Source organism: Orcinus orca, chromosome 1 (genome assembly GCF_937001465.1).
Source record: "Orcinus orca chromosome 1, mOrcOrc1.1, whole genome shotgun sequence".
In the NCBI taxonomy this organism is placed as follows: Eukaryota; Metazoa; Chordata; class Mammalia; order Artiodactyla; family Delphinidae; genus Orcinus; species Orcinus orca.
Window position 1 is genome coordinate 131,415,870 of NC_064559.1, and position 15,668 is coordinate 131,431,537.

At 36.2% G+C, this 15,668-nt stretch overlaps 1 protein-coding gene across 9 annotated transcripts in view; it reads left to right on the top strand.

Annotated features, from left to right (window-relative positions):
* The window catches only part of EVI5 (ecotropic viral integration site 5), a 206,946-nt gene that overhangs the window by 164,622 nt on the left and 26,656 nt on the right, over window positions 1–15,668 (top strand). For all 9 annotated transcript variants that reach the window (XM_033432796.2, XM_033432822.2, XM_033432838.2 and 6 more), the window contains one exon: window positions 11,101–11,196. In XM_033432796.2, coding sequence (XP_033288687.2) covers window positions 11,101–11,196 — 96 coding nt within the window. The remainder of the gene's footprint in view (window positions 1–11,100; window positions 11,197–15,668) is intronic.

Sequence of the window (15,668 nt, forward strand, 5' to 3'; positions counted from 1 at the left end):
CAGTCTAATAAGTTGATAAAGATGCTTTTTGGCAAAATCAGCTCTGCATGGATTCTTTAAACAGGGCACAGAAAAACATGTTTTATCCATGAGGTGAATATATAAGAGCCATGTATATGGTCATCTGATGCTAAGGAAGGTAGATGAGAAATTTTGACAGCTAAGGACTGAACTCCCCAGCTTTGGCTTACTAACACTCTGTACAGAGGGTCCAGAAAAAGATAAATGAGTAACATAAGCAACACCAATTTTGGGAAAATAATTCTAGCACATATCCTGCTGTGATTTGTCTTACAACTAAGGCACTAGGAATGAAATCTGGTTTCTGTCCCTGGCTAGCCATGTGATCTTTGACAGGTAAGCCACTAGTCTGTCTAATCTTTTAGTGTTGTTGAGGCCAGGCTGTGCTTAGATCAAACCACCTGTGAGGACAATAATCAGGTAAAGCACCAGGCCAAAAGAGAGGGCTTATTATTAGTCTGTCAGTCTGGAGAAAATCTGGCTAAGAGAAGGAAGTGGTAGTAAGAATCCAGAGGATGGAAATAATAGGCCTAGGTCGTAATCATCATCAAGCTGGGAGAAGACAATCTAGAGAAATAAAAGTGATGGGCAGTAGAATGACAAAGCGATGAAATGATGTTTGCATAGATCTAGAAAGGCTTTTTGTAACTAATTCTTCGAAAGTCTTGGTTTCCCAAGACAGTACTCCCCAAAAGGGTTTGTCAGGTGTTTACTCAGCCTGGCATAACAGTGTTTATCCTTAGTAAATGGGATACATTACCATATATCCTTTCCTCATAAGGAACAAGTGAGACAGAAGCTGCTTTACAGTGCATAAGAATACCTATTTGGAATTTAAGTTTGTGGTATTAGAAACAAAAAAAACAAAACCAAGAAACAAAAATAGAGATAAATCTTTCACTGAGATGATAACCCCCATGACATGGAATATAAGGGTATTAAAATATGACAGTTCCACCTCTCCAGAAGGTGAATCACATTTTCTTCAGTTACACAGTTTTCCAGCTGTGAGCACTATCTCAGTGAGCAAGATAAAGCTTAATGAGTGGTTGTTTTATGCTTTCTTTTATGACAAGTCTTCTCTTTCTTAGAGATTTCTTTGTGATGAACACTATGCTTTTCCCAGAATTTAAAGTCATCTACCTACTTTATAGAATATTTTTACAAAGGGTTTTGTGTGTTTAAAGTGATGTTAAATATAGAGAGTTCTGGGCTTCCCTGGTGGCGCAGTGGTTGAGAGTCCGCCTGCCGATGCAGGGGACGCGGGTTCGTGCCCCGGTCCGGGAAGATCCCACATGCCGCGGAGCGGCTGGGCCCGTGAGCCATGGCCGCTGAGCCTGCGCGTCAGGAGCCTGTAAAAAAAAATAGAGTTCTTTGGACCTCTTAGGAGTGAAATGTTAAACACGTTAATCTATTAATAAGAGGCATGAAATCATAACTGCTAATATTTATAATGTTTATCTTTTACCAAATACATATAAATAATAGAGTAAATATTTACAAGGGTAATATATAAAATGCTGTATTCCTATAAATATTCTGAGTCTTTGGCTTCAGATATTTAAATTTCTGTGCCCATGTCTTCTATATTTACTCCCTTGACCCAACCAACCATTAAATATACATTATATTAGTTTTACTCTGTTACCTGTTTGATTTGAAAAAAGGAATAAAAACAGTACTTGTTTTCATTCGAATGGGAAATTTTTCTATTTCAGCTTTGACTCTTAAAATATCAACAATATCATGGGGAAAAAAGGCAAAAGTACTACTTTAGATTAAAAAAGGCTAAAGAGATATAATAACCAAATGTAACCATGAACCTTGGTTCAATTGTGGATAATAATAAAACATTTTGGGCCCTTTCAGGAAAGTCTGAATAGGAAGTACATGTTTAATGATGCTGTGAAATTACTATTAATTTAGGTGTTGTAAGGACATTTGGTTTCTTTTAGGAGATGCATGCTGAAATATACAGTAGTGAAATGTCATATCTGCAATTTACATTCAGATGTTTCAGAAAATACACAAATAGGAAAAACAAAAGCAAATGTGGCAAAATAGTAATTGGTGACTATAACTAAGGGGTATATGGGTATTGTACTATTATTTCAGCTCTTCTGTAGATTTGAAAATTTTAAAAATTAAAAAGCTAGAGAAAAATTTTGCAAGATGTTAATGATAGACTAGATGCTTTTATATTTGATATAGGGTGCTTTCTGCTACCTTCATCTACACATCTAGTATATTAAATGGGTGTTAACTGGTTAAATTCTTTTAAAAAAAAAACAAAAACCCTCTAAGCAAATTATCTGGTTGTGTAGAGCATTAAAAAGCCTATGGCTTGAAACACAGCTTTTTAAAATCTGCTATCTTCCTGTCTAAGGAAGTGTCCTTCCTGTGGCAGGATAGGGGTAAGTTATAACCAGCCTTAAAAACATAGATAAAGAAACAAATAAACAAGAATGGACTCTTAGGCATGCCTATTACAACTTCTCTTTTAAAATGAGGCTAATTCATGAATTTAAACAAACCAGGGCCCCTGCCTCCTCTTTTCTCACTGCCACAATATTTTTTAATGTTGTCCACTGCTAAACCACACTTTTCTCTCAAACACTTGTTCAAAGCAACTTAACAACATATTTATCTCAGTTTTGCTGCAACATAACACGTAAAAACATGCTGCTTAGAGCTATACGGTAAACATTTCATGTTTTCTCTTCAATCTTTTAGCTTGATATGCATTACCATACTTAATTGTTCAGCCTTTTTAAATAGTATGTTGGAGTACAGTAGACGTAGGTGAAGGTATTTCTAATTAAAATGTCCACTTTCTGCTGTGACTTACACAAATACATAATTCACTTATTTCCTGCTGAGCACAGCATTTATGATTTTTCAATCAACAGATTGAAAATATTCAGGTAACAGAATATTTTACATATCCTGAGCACAGTCCATCTCTACCTCATCCTTTCTGTGATTAGAGCTCCCAAAGGTTGCAGGGACAAAAACAGGTGAAAGTATATGCCGAAGGTCGTTAATCAACCGTCTAGGTAGTTGAACACCAGAATCACTGCTCTAAGTAAAATATTCCTCTATACACATTTATATGTGTTATATTAAAGCACATAGCTTTGGGGCTATAACAGTCTGTTACCTGATTTAAAAAAGTTTAGAGAATTGGACTCCATATTTCCCTTATTTATTGCCATATCTCCTCATAATATTGGTACTTTAAGTTTTAAAAGAATTATTTTGTTGGTCCCCAAATCTTTGGTTTTTCTTCATTCTTTAGAACAGTTAGTTTTCAGTCATAGGGGTCATACATGTGGAATTTTCTCAGATCCTAAACATTTTATTTAGTTCCTCATCATGCATTACCAAACTTTAAATCATATTTTCTGTTTGAGAGCTACGTTAACCAAGACAGGGATTTGAGTTCAAAATTGAACCAACCTCTGCAGACAGGGAACTGACCAGCTGAAACTATCACAGAAATAATGTGAAGTGAAACTGATAGCAGAATTGAAAGAAATTAAAGAACCCTTGACAGTTTTCCTCTATTTTTGTTTTTAAATATATTCTCTCTGGAAATGTAGCGACTATTTGTAGATAAGTTTATCAGTCTTGGTCATTTACCACATTCACCATTGTGGTAGTTGTAAAAACATCTCTTTTATTATATGTAAATTTATACTAAGTAAATTCTGTAATGAGTGTCAACTCATAAAATATTCGAGATTTTTAAGAAATAGGGTAAAAATTAAACATTTTATAATTGGCATATAAATAGAATTTTGAATTTGTGTTTAAAAAAAATAGTTAATTTTCAAAGATGGTTCAAACCAGTGCGTTTCAAGTGTAGTTTATGTCACGCTGGTTATGTCAGAATCACCACTTGTTTAGCTTTCAAAGTATACTGATTTTCAAGCTCCATTCCCAGACATTTAGAATTCAGTAGGTCAGAAATTGGTTCTCTTAATCTATATGTTTACAAAACTCCCAAAGTGATTTTTTTTTCCATAATCATCATTTGGAATCATTGTTTTAAGCATTTCATAGATTATGTTGTTTATATCATGGTGTTTATTTACTTAGCCATATTTTTTAAAATATTTATTAGGATGTTTTTATTGCAGGCAACCCAATTCTGGATTTGTTAATGGCATAAATAATATGGCTTAAATAATAAAGGGGATTTATTGGCTTACATGCCTGAAAAGTCCAGAAGTAGGGTGTGCTTCAGGAAAAGTTTGGTTTGAGCTCCATTTTGTTGTATTTAACCATGATTCTTAAGGCTCAGCCCTCCTTGTCATTTTTATCTTCAGGAGGTTTTCCTTATTGTGCTAAAATGGCTTACCGGTGAGCTTTATACCCACATATCGTAATATCCAGAATAAGAAACTGTACCCCATACTTTCCAGCAAAACTTTTGAGTGTCACACTTTGAGAAACCCCTGAACCAATCACTGTGCAAAATAGATGTGATCATCTTGTTTGAGTTAAACCCCACCAATCAGGGCATACCTGTGGAATTAAGGATCAGGATAATTCCAATTCTGTCACCACTACATAATGAGGGAGAGAGAATGGATCTTGAGGTAACACCCATAAAATCTACTACAAAATATTATAGAGATGAACTATAATTTAGCCTGCTCCAAAATTATATTGTTTTAATGAAGTACTAATTGTATGATTTAATCATATTGCTTTTTAGTTTCTTAAGTTTTCAGTAAAATGTGAAGAAAGTAGTATCCATTCTAGAGCAAAACATGGATTTTTAAATGAAGAAACATTAAGTAACCTTTGGTAGATATGTGTCTTTTCACATATAAAAATGAAGAACAGTGTGGACCAAGTGCTTACTATTTAGCAGGCTGGGGAGGGAGAGGAAATTAATTGCTTTTTATCGATGACTTCCTCCCCATATTTTATTATGAAAAATTTCAAACATACAGAAGTTGAAAGAATTGTATAGTGAACATCATAAACTCACCACCTCCATTCTAAAACTAATATTTTGATATATGTTTTAAATGTTGCTTTATCAGATACTTACCCATCCACCATTCTAGCTCACTTATATTTTTGATGCATGTCAGAGTAAGTTAAAGTTGTCATACTTTACCCCAGTCACTTAAGCTTGCATATTATTAACCAGAGTTATTAATGACCTTTTGACCAAGAGGCTCATATATAAAGCTCAGTGGCTCAAGGCCTTAATATGAATTAGATTATTTTAGACTTCATAATGGTAATTCCTAAAATAATCATTCAAAGATAGATCTAAGAGTGAAATATGCATTTAAAACTTTCATAAAGTTACTTTATGCTCTCTTGATATAGTTTCTTTTGCTGTGTGAAAAAATATATATATTTAAGGTCTGTTCACTGAAATTACTGACAATTGCCAAAATTGTTTATATGTTGGATCTCTTTAAGTTTGTTACTTACCTTATTAGTTTTGCTTGGGAAACCAGTTAACTGGCAATCTGTTTTTGTTATCAGTTGGACCAAAAGAAAACCTCAAGAAAATGCAGGTTCCTGGTAAATTTATTAGCGTAGCTGACATTTTCCCACCTGCTTATCAGAAAGAACCATGTGGACATTGCTTGAAAACAGAAAGCTATAAAAATACTTGCAAAAAAATCTTAAACATTAGAAAATTGAATGAACTGCCTCAGAAGTGAAATCAAATTGATATCCACTTATTAGAATATAATAGTTAATTGTATTTTGGGGTGTTAGAAATATACAGTTATTCAGTTTTTACATTTAAAAAGGATCCTTAAAAGGCTTTATATTAACATATTTAAATGAGACCCTATTTGTAGAACATAAAAATCACAGACTTTTAGATGAAAGGTCATTTTTATACATTTCAATGTATTAAATAGCATTTAGGGCATCTCTCAGTTTTTACTTCTATTTTTGAAATATCAGCTATATTCCCTTAAAGCAGACTATTGAATCAAAATGCCCCAAGCAGAGCTTTCCAGCTGTTGTGTCTGTCACACTGGTGTGCTACTAATGTGTGACAAGTGTGCCAGGATGGTGATTGTCTTCTCCTGGGGTCACTGCTAGAGCCTGGAGTTGCTTAATCACCCTTCCTCTTTCTTCAGTTTAGCCAGTGTGCCTTATAGGTTGTTTATTGGGGTATCTGTCTGTCCACAGAAACAGTGGGTTGTTTATTGGGGTATCTGTCTGTCTGTCCACAGAAACAGTGGTTTGATGGGCATCAGAATCTTTTTGTTTGTAAAAAAAAAAAAAAAAAAAACCCAATAGTAACCTTTGTATTTAAATCTAAAAAGAACAACTACATGCAATTAGATTTGATCAAACATATAAAGTGTTTCTCTTTGAAATTATGCTTTTTTTCTGCAGTTAATAGAAATTCAAAGAACACCATTTTTTTAGTCATAAAATCTAAGAGGGCTTCTTTGATTTTCACAAATATCTTTCAGGAGTCTTTTTTTTAAGCTAAAAGCATTCCATTTTTTATTGTAAAATTTCTTAACTGCCGTTTTTCACTAAACACTACCTTTCCTCCAAAGAAATCAAAGTGCTATAACAAACTTTTTAGCCAAACCCTACAAAGACCCACCTTTGGAAGAAACAAATCTTTGGAGTCACTTGATCGCTTTAAAAAAAAATTTTTTTTTATTTATTTATTTTTGGCTGCGTTGGGTCTTCGTTGCTGCGCATGGCTATCTCTAGTTGTGACGAGCGGGGGCTACTCTTCGTTGTGGTGTGTGGGCTTCTCGCGGAGGCTTCTCTTGTTGCGCAACACAGGCTCTAGGTGCGTGGGCTTCATTAGTTGTGGCACGCGGGCTCAGTAGTTGTGCCTCACGGGCTCTAGAGCGCAGGCTCAGTAGTTGTGGCTCACAGGCTTAGTTGCTCCGCCACATGTGGGATCTTCCCGGATCAGGGAAGGAACCTGTGTGCCCTGCATTGGCAGCCGGATTCTTAACCACTGCACCACCAGGGAAGTCCCTTGATCGCTTTCTGTAAAACAGATTTAATGATTTCTGTCTTGCCAAGCATTTTTTTCATGCAAGTTTTCCTGTAGGGAAGAAATGATATTAATTATTGTTACTGGTCATTCTACAGCCATTCAGACCTAAAGCATTTCTGCGTTCTTGAGCTTCTTTCCTACAATATTAGAGCTTACCTTGGGCTTTGTCATTTTATTTGCCCTGAAAATTCTGTTATCCCACATGATGATATTGCTATGCAGTGTTCAAAATCCTCAAGACCTTTGCCTTTATTGGGGACCTGATTTAAAATCACCTTTCTCCAAGTCTGATTCCAAACCATAAACATTTAGCTTATTTCATTCAGAAGGATTTCTCCCTAGTAGTGGATTGCACTTTCCATTTAATCAACCATTTCAAGGGAATTAATATGACATGATAGTAAAATTAGACTAAAATTTAAAGCCATCAAAAAGGACAGCCGAACACTTGTTAAAATGAGTAATTCTTATCAAATTACCCTGCTTTGGAAGTATATTTACTTACTAAATTTCTGCTGCCATTTCTCATGTCACACATGGGATTTAGAAAGTACTTTCTATAAGAATAACGGCTTCATTTATTTACGTCAATGACTATTCTTCCTCCAAAAATTTTTTTCCTACATTATTCCTTCTCTCATGCACTCACTGCTTAATCCCTTCTGCTTAACATCATCTTTGCCATCTTTGAGATATACAGGACTAAGGCGGAGGAAGTCTAGAGCCAAGGAAAATCTTAGAATGAGATGGTTATGAAACAGGCTGAATTTGGGTGGTGGGTTCATTAGTCTTTATTATAATACTCTTTTGTTCTTATTCTATGCCTTTGAAATATTTCATTTAAAAAGTGGAGTGATTAAAAGTAAGATGCAGGTATAAGTACATGTAAGTGGTATTGGACAACTGTAAATTGATAATATGGGTCATTAGCTTAGGGCCATAAATGCAAGTTGCTATAGTTTTTTTTTTTTTTTGGCTGCATTGGGTCTTTGTTGCTGCACGCAGGCTTTCTCTAGTTGTGGGCAGCGGGGGCTACTCTTCCTTGCGGTGGGCGGGCTTCTCTTGTTGCGGAGCATGGGCTCTAGGTGCGCAGGCTTCAGTAATTGCAGCACGCGGGCTCAGTAGTTGCGGCACGTGGGCCCTAGAGCGCAGGCGCAGTAGTTTTGGCGTCCTGGCTTAGTTGCTTCGTGGCATGTGGGATCTTCCCAGACCAGGGATCAAACCTATGTTCCCTGCATTGGCAGGCGGATTCTTAACCACTGCGCCATCAGGGAAGTCCCTGCTCTAGCATTTTATCTTTAATTCTTTTGATATTGCAATTACCGTTTAAATCAGCAGAGGCTGAAATAAATACATAAAGATTTTTGTAACAAATCCAAGAAAGCTAATTTGTGTGATCCTTTGCATAGATTTCCATATATTCTCTTCTGTTTCATTATTTCTCATGTTCATAGTGCTGTAAATTTAAGGTGAAAAATGTGTCAACTGTTGCTGTGACTCTTACGCAGACAGTTCACTCAGTCTTTCATTTAAGTTTCCTTATCTAGGAAATATGAATAAAAATAATACCTATTACACAGGATTGTTGTGATGATTACATATAAAGGGCTTAGAACAATTCCTAGCTCATTGTAAGCCCCAGTCTTTCTCCACCACAGCTCCACAAGAGAATTAAGTCCTACAGAAAACTGAGTAACTATTTTCTCGATTCTTCTAAGGATGGTACATAGCTAGTACGATTTTAGATGCATAGGAGGTAAGTTAAATCATTACATACAATGATGCTTTAGGCATTAGGGCTTAATTCCTGTGGGGAACCTCAATTGTGAAGGTCTAATAAGTGCTCAAGATATGTTAGCTTTTATTTTTTTTTGATTGCAAGGGACAAATCCATATTCGAACTGGTTTAAATAATAAAGAGACTTTATTGGTTCATATACCTGAAAAAACAGGTAAGGAAGGCTTCAGAGATGGTTTGATTAGGATCCTGACTTGGTATCCCTGCTGTTCTATTGGTTCTGCTATCATTTATCTGGCCATCATACTAATACTTATAACTAAATCTTCAAAAAAATTTTTTTCTTAAATATGGGAGTGTGGGGCTTCCCTGGTGGCACAGTGGTTGAGGGTCTGCCTGCCGATGCAGGGGACACGGGCTCGTGCCCCGGTCCGGGAAGATCCCACATGCCGCGGAGCGGCTGGGCCCATGAGCCATGGCCGCTGAGCCTGCGCATCCGGAGGCTGTGCTCCGCAACGGGAGAGGCCACAGCAGTGAGAGGCCCGCGAACCCCGCCCCACAAAAAAAAAATATATGGGAATGTGGCTGAAAACCATAAGGTATCTCTTGTATATATTTAAGAAGCCCTGCATATTTGGAATATAGTAATTGTTAAGTTAGTTCTTTGCTTAGATGATTATATGTGATATTCATGTTTTTAATTGTATAAGAAAAGTTTTAAAGCCTGTAGAAACAGTAGTTTTTCTTTTACATCTATACAAACATTGGTTACATCAAACTGCTTTAGCAGGCCAAATTCCAGTAAAAGGTTTTTAAGGCAGGTTGCCAAAAGAAAAAAATAAAATAATAAAGGTATGTATAGGAATAACTTGATGAAAGGATTTGCAGAACACGCTAAGGGTACATAAGAATGAAATCAAGGTGGCAAAGATAGTTTAACACAGAAGAGCAATCCTGTTGGCATGGTGCCCTGACTCTGCAGAGGAGCTACCCATTCTGTTGCCGGAGCAGCTCTGTCTAGTTCTTCTTTCTGCCAAGGATGTTAGGGGAAGGTGTGTAGAAGAAAAGTAGAGGCTGGATTTGGCTGCAGTCAGAGGTCCAAACCGGATAATGTCCAAGGTCCCTTCTTACTGTGAGTGGGAAGAAACATTTTCCACATTGGAAAATGCTCTTCACTACAACCCATTACAAGGTAATTGTACAGAACCTAAGGCACCTTTTAAAACCTACTTTTAAAAAACCGATAAATATTTAGATACCACTAAGATAACTTTTACAGGAACTTCAGAGCTCTTTCAAATCAAAATGTATTATCTTTCTGCTCTATGTATACTGATATTGAATGATCTTCAAGTTGTATTCTTGAGAGATAATAGCAAGTGTAGAACAGCTTGTATAGTGTCAGTAGTATGAGTAAAAATATGTGGGTATACATGTGTGTTTGATTATATATGTAGAAAATACCATGGAAAGACTACACTAAAAAAACTGTCAACAGTGGTTGTCTCCATGGAAGGAAACTGAGTGATGACTATTGAAAGTGAATTGGTACTTTTCTGGCATGAGTAGTTTCAGTAGATGTCTCTGCATCAGAGCTTCTTAACATTTTAAGCATCAACTTCCTAAACAAATAATCTGGAGATAACAAAAACAATCCTGTTTTCACTCTTTAATAAGTTCTTTACCTTCAAAGTACATTTGCTTTCAGGTGGTATAAGAAAAAGGCAGCTCCTCCCCTTCCTAGTCTACTTCCCTGGAAAATGATCCCAGCATGATTCTAGAACTAGTTCTTAGGATTGGAGCACCTTTTAATCACATTCCTGAACTAATTAAACAGAAGAGATTCAGAGCTGTCCTCCCCTTTTAAGAGTGGTTTGGAGAACCTGGTTTTTTTCCTTCTCTGTTCCCCAGCAAAAGCAGGTTCGTAGTGTAGCTGTAGGAGGCTTACAACCTTCTCAGCTAAGCATTGAATCTCTTATAGAACGGATAGAAAAGCATTTGCCCTCAAAATAACTGGATAAATGGCTTCTGAATTCTAGGGTAATTTTTTTCACTAGTAGACCCATTTGATTATTGATTTCTAAGAGTCTCTCAAAAGGTACATTTTATAAATTGTATTAATATAATTAATAAGCACTATTTAGAAATATTCAATATAGTTTACTATTAATTATTGTACAGAAATAGTTTGAGAATAGATTTGTTCAGAATTTAGCCAATTAAAGGATATGCCCTTATGCTGTCCTGTATCTTCAAATGTTCAAGTATATGCTGTGAAAATTGTCTCTTGATTTTGCTTTGTTGTATTGTCACAAAACAGAAAGAAGAAGGAAAGCTTCAAGGACAGCTTAACAAGTCTGATTCTAACCAGTACATTAGGGAACTGAAAGATCAGATAGCAGAGCTGAATCATGAGGTAAGTGATAAATTTTGATCTTCACATATTTCTTTCTTCCTTCCTCTGTATTGACACAACACTTTATTATTGCTTATGACTGACTCTTTCATGGTAAATATTTTCTGTGAATCTTTAATTATGATTCATAATAATATTTTGGAAGATTACCTTCTTTTTAACATGAATTTTTCTGTTCCAATATTGAGGATTTATTTTCCTTAAACCGCTTTAATCATGATCTGAAACGATCAATTAGTATTTGTATGGCAAATATTTCACTTTTTTATTGTGATCTGAAAAGGTAGTTTGTCTAGGTGTCAAAGTTACTTAAATTAAACGAAAATTTTCTTTTTACTTCTATAGTAGATTTGTGGTATTTACCGTTGTGGATAGAGGGAAGTTTTTTTTACTCTTCTTTTTCCCAAGCGGTATTACCGAGATTGCAAAAAAGGATACTTGCCTAATATCAGTTAACAGATTTCTTAGTATCTGAATACTTTTTAAACTGGCACTGCCTTGAATCTGTGAGATTCAGCTCATGAAATTTTCAGATAGTTTTACTAGATAGTATACTAGGTAATTTAAATTATTTAATGTGTTTTGATTAGAGAGACACTTTTTATTAATGTGGCTCTAGGTCAGTTTCCTTTTTTTTTTAATGATAAATATCTGGCTAAACATGAATGGAAAAGTGTGTTTCTTACCTTGAATTATTTGTACAATAATGTTTATTCACAATGATGAGATTTGAATGGGTAACATAAACCTCATTTGTTAAGAAAGAAACTCATTTTCTTCACTAAATTAATTTAAACCTCAAAGGAAAAAGTTTGGATATTACCCTTTCCTGGTATTACACTCTTCAGTGAAAGTCTAAGTGTTTTGGGTAATACCTCCTGGAGGCAGTCAATCTAAGTAAAATCTGAATGAAAAAACAAAACATTAACAAAAATGATAAATCTTAGATGTGGTTTAATTTAATTTGTCCTGAAATTTGGGAGGTCATGCCTATAAATATTGATTTTCAGCTCTGATAACATTTGAGGGATTCAGGATCATGTATAATCTTTACCTATTCGTGTGCATTTTTTATAATCTGTTCTGATCTGATAGCCATGAATGAAAGAACAAATTACAAATAAACATGTTCTAGAAACCCTTATTCTTTTGAGAACCCTAAGAATTATTCCTTATGTTCAAAGATTTTCCCAAAGGAAATTATGACTAAAATAAAGCAATCTCCCATTTATAATTTTGACATCTAGTGATAAGGAATGTACCTTAACTAAAAATAATGATATTCTCGGGCATCCCTGGTGGCACAGTGGTTGAGAGTCCGCCTGCCGATGCAGGGGACACGGGTTCGTGCCCCGGTCCAGGAAGATCCCACATGCCGCGGAGCAGCTGGGCCCGTGAGCCATGGCCGCTGAGCCTGCGCGTCTGGAGCCTGTGTTCCACAATGGGAGAGGCCACAACAGTGAGAGGCCCGCATACCACAAAAAATAAATAAATAAATAAATAAATAATGATATTCTCCTCATCAGGAACGGCAGAAAATATAATAGTTCATGAGGTTTAACTTTAATGTAGGTAGGGTTTTTTTCTGTGGCTTGTGAAAGCAATCTTTTATCTTATGCAAACATGAAAAGAAAATTACTTAACAAGTAGAAGTTTCTTCTGTTAAAATAGAGAGCTAGATTGTGCAAATTAAAAACTAGAACAGTTTGTGATAAGATGCTAATTAGGTGATTCAGAATAGGCCAGAGTCCTGGGCTTAACCAAGTCCCAGTTAGGAAGCATAATAGAGAGGAGAATGAGTACAGCTGGGGACCACACAAGCACACAGAGGTGAGAGTGGGTATGGGGTTGGGAGTTTAGAGGAGGCCAGATTTGATTAAGAATTAATGCGACTAGGCTTCCCTGGTGGCTCAGTGGTTAAGAATCCACCGGCCAACACAGGGGACACGGGTTCGAGCCCTGGTCCGGGAAAAGCCCGTATGCCACGGAGCAGCTAAGCCCGTGCGCCACAGCTGCTGAGCCTGTACTCTAGAGCCCGTGAGCCACAACTACTGAGCTCACGTGCCACAACTACTGAAGCCCACGCTCCTAGAGCCCATGCTCCGCAACAAGAGAAGCCACCGCAGTGAGAAGCCTGCGCGCCGCAACAAAGAGTAGCCTCCGCTTACATGCCACAACTAGAGAAAGCCCGCATGCTGCAACGAAGACCCAACACAGCCAAAAATAAATAAATAAATAAATAAATTTATTTTAAAAAAAGAATTAATGCGACTGCGTTGTGGAAATAAGGTTAGACTGAATAGAGCCAGCTTATGGTGAATCTTCAAAGCTAGAAGAGATTAAGTTTACTATTATAGATAATGTGAAACCACTATAGGTCTTCAGTTGGAGACTTCTTTTCATTATGTTTTCTGAGCAGATTTTAATATATGCACCTGTTCAAAGTCTTATAACTAAAGAAAGGATAAGTGAAAACAAGTGAACATTTAAACTGAGATAAATGGTTGTAGTCAACTTACTATAAAAATTACTCTTTTTTGGACCAGGTTCTTGAGAAGTTTAAACAAGTTGTCACTTCTTTAGTGTTTTTTTCATTCTTGTTTATAGCACTTCACAGTGGTAAAAAAAAAAGATAACTGAAGTCAATCTAATTGCTCCAACTTAACTTTTGTCTGTATGCTAAAATTTGCCAGAATCTTTGGCTTTCAACATAAGAATTGACTTTTAAGTGTTAATGTTGTATTTGAGCATGTGACTGTTAATAGTCACTTTGTTAGCTGATCTTTGTACTTCTCTAAATATTGAAGGAAATAGTGAGACAAACTTTGTAGATTCATCTTCCTGAAGATACAGCAATGTTGTACATGTTATAACAGCTATGACCACTTAGCATAGTTAGCTGGATGAAATAGTAAAGAGGATTAAGCAGGTTATTTTTATGAATGGCTGAATATATTGTTAATCTATAAAATAACAATAATAGATACTATTCATTGGTCTGTCGGCCAAGCATTGTGTCAGATACTTCATAGTTATTACTACTAATCTTCATAATAATCCCATGTGATGGTGGTATCCTCAGTTGAATGGATGTGGAAACAGACTCACAGTGATTAAGTAACTTTTCCCAAGGTGATGCAAATAATAAATGGTTGAGCCAGGATCTAATCCAGTTTGGCCTGTTCTTTTCTGTGCTGCTTACAGAGACATTAGATTAGAAAACATGTCATCGATGTTTAAAATCCTAAGAATGTCAATTAATGACAATATTTTAACTGTGTTGTCCTCCTTGACACATGAATCTGCATATATCCAGTAAGTAAATTCTGCAGTTGACCTAGCCACAAGGGTTCTCTCTGTTAACATTGCAAATAGAGATTTAGCTTCACTTTCTGCACCTTACTGTCATCCATCCATGTGATTTCTGTGACTCCCAACTCCTGTGATTCCTACCCTCACCACCTAATTTTGCTCCTAATATTACCTACCTACCATAGCAATCTTTTAATTTGAAGCCTTTTACCCTGCCAAGAGCTTCACAGAAGCCACTGTGGAAACTCTTGCTGCCCCAGACCTGGCAGGAGCTGTGGTTAAATCCTCCCCTTAAGCCTACATTCTGTCCTCATGGGAGACATAGAAAAGACCCAAGGTCCCAATTTAAGTGCTTTCGTTATCCCATCTTCCCACCTCCTGCCCTTTCACCCATCTATCATCACAGCACCTACTCTGTACTAGGCACTGGGTTTAGAACTGAAGATAAAGAAGATTGAAATACAATCCATAGCCTCAAGGGGCTCACAGTCTAACAAAGGATATAGGCGTACAAATAAACAAATTGTAATACATAATGAAAAGTATAGCATTATAGTAGCTACCATTCATTCAACAGCTGCTCTGTGTCAGACACTGTACTAAGTATTATACTTCCTTTATTTCTTTTAATCTTCACAACAGTCCTCTGAAATAGGTAGCATCATTATTATTCATGCTTTACTTGTCATAAAACTGAGGTTCTGGGGTATTAAATAACTCCCCATGGTCATACACTAGTCAGTGATAGAGGTAGAATGTTAGACTATATGACTTTAAGCCCATCCATGCACTTAACTACCATATGCTATATAGCCTCCTTTGAAACATACAGGGATAAGATGGCAACAGCATCTGGGCTGGGTTTTGAAAAATGAAATTTTTTCAGGCAGATTGGACATCAGAAACATTTCAGTCGGAGCCATAAAACAAAAATGTAGATTCCAGAAATGAATAAGCCATCTACTTTTTCAGTGCTGATCTGTCTTCTTGCAGCTGCCAACCACTAAAGACAAAGAATATTTTCTAAATGCCAGGAAAGGGAGATAGAAGGAGGTAGAAAGTTAATCTCATTTAGAAGCCAAAGGAAATGTACTCAGAACTCATTTATGTATTGACATATTGAGAAGTATAATCATATGGTTCACCCAAATTATCAGTTG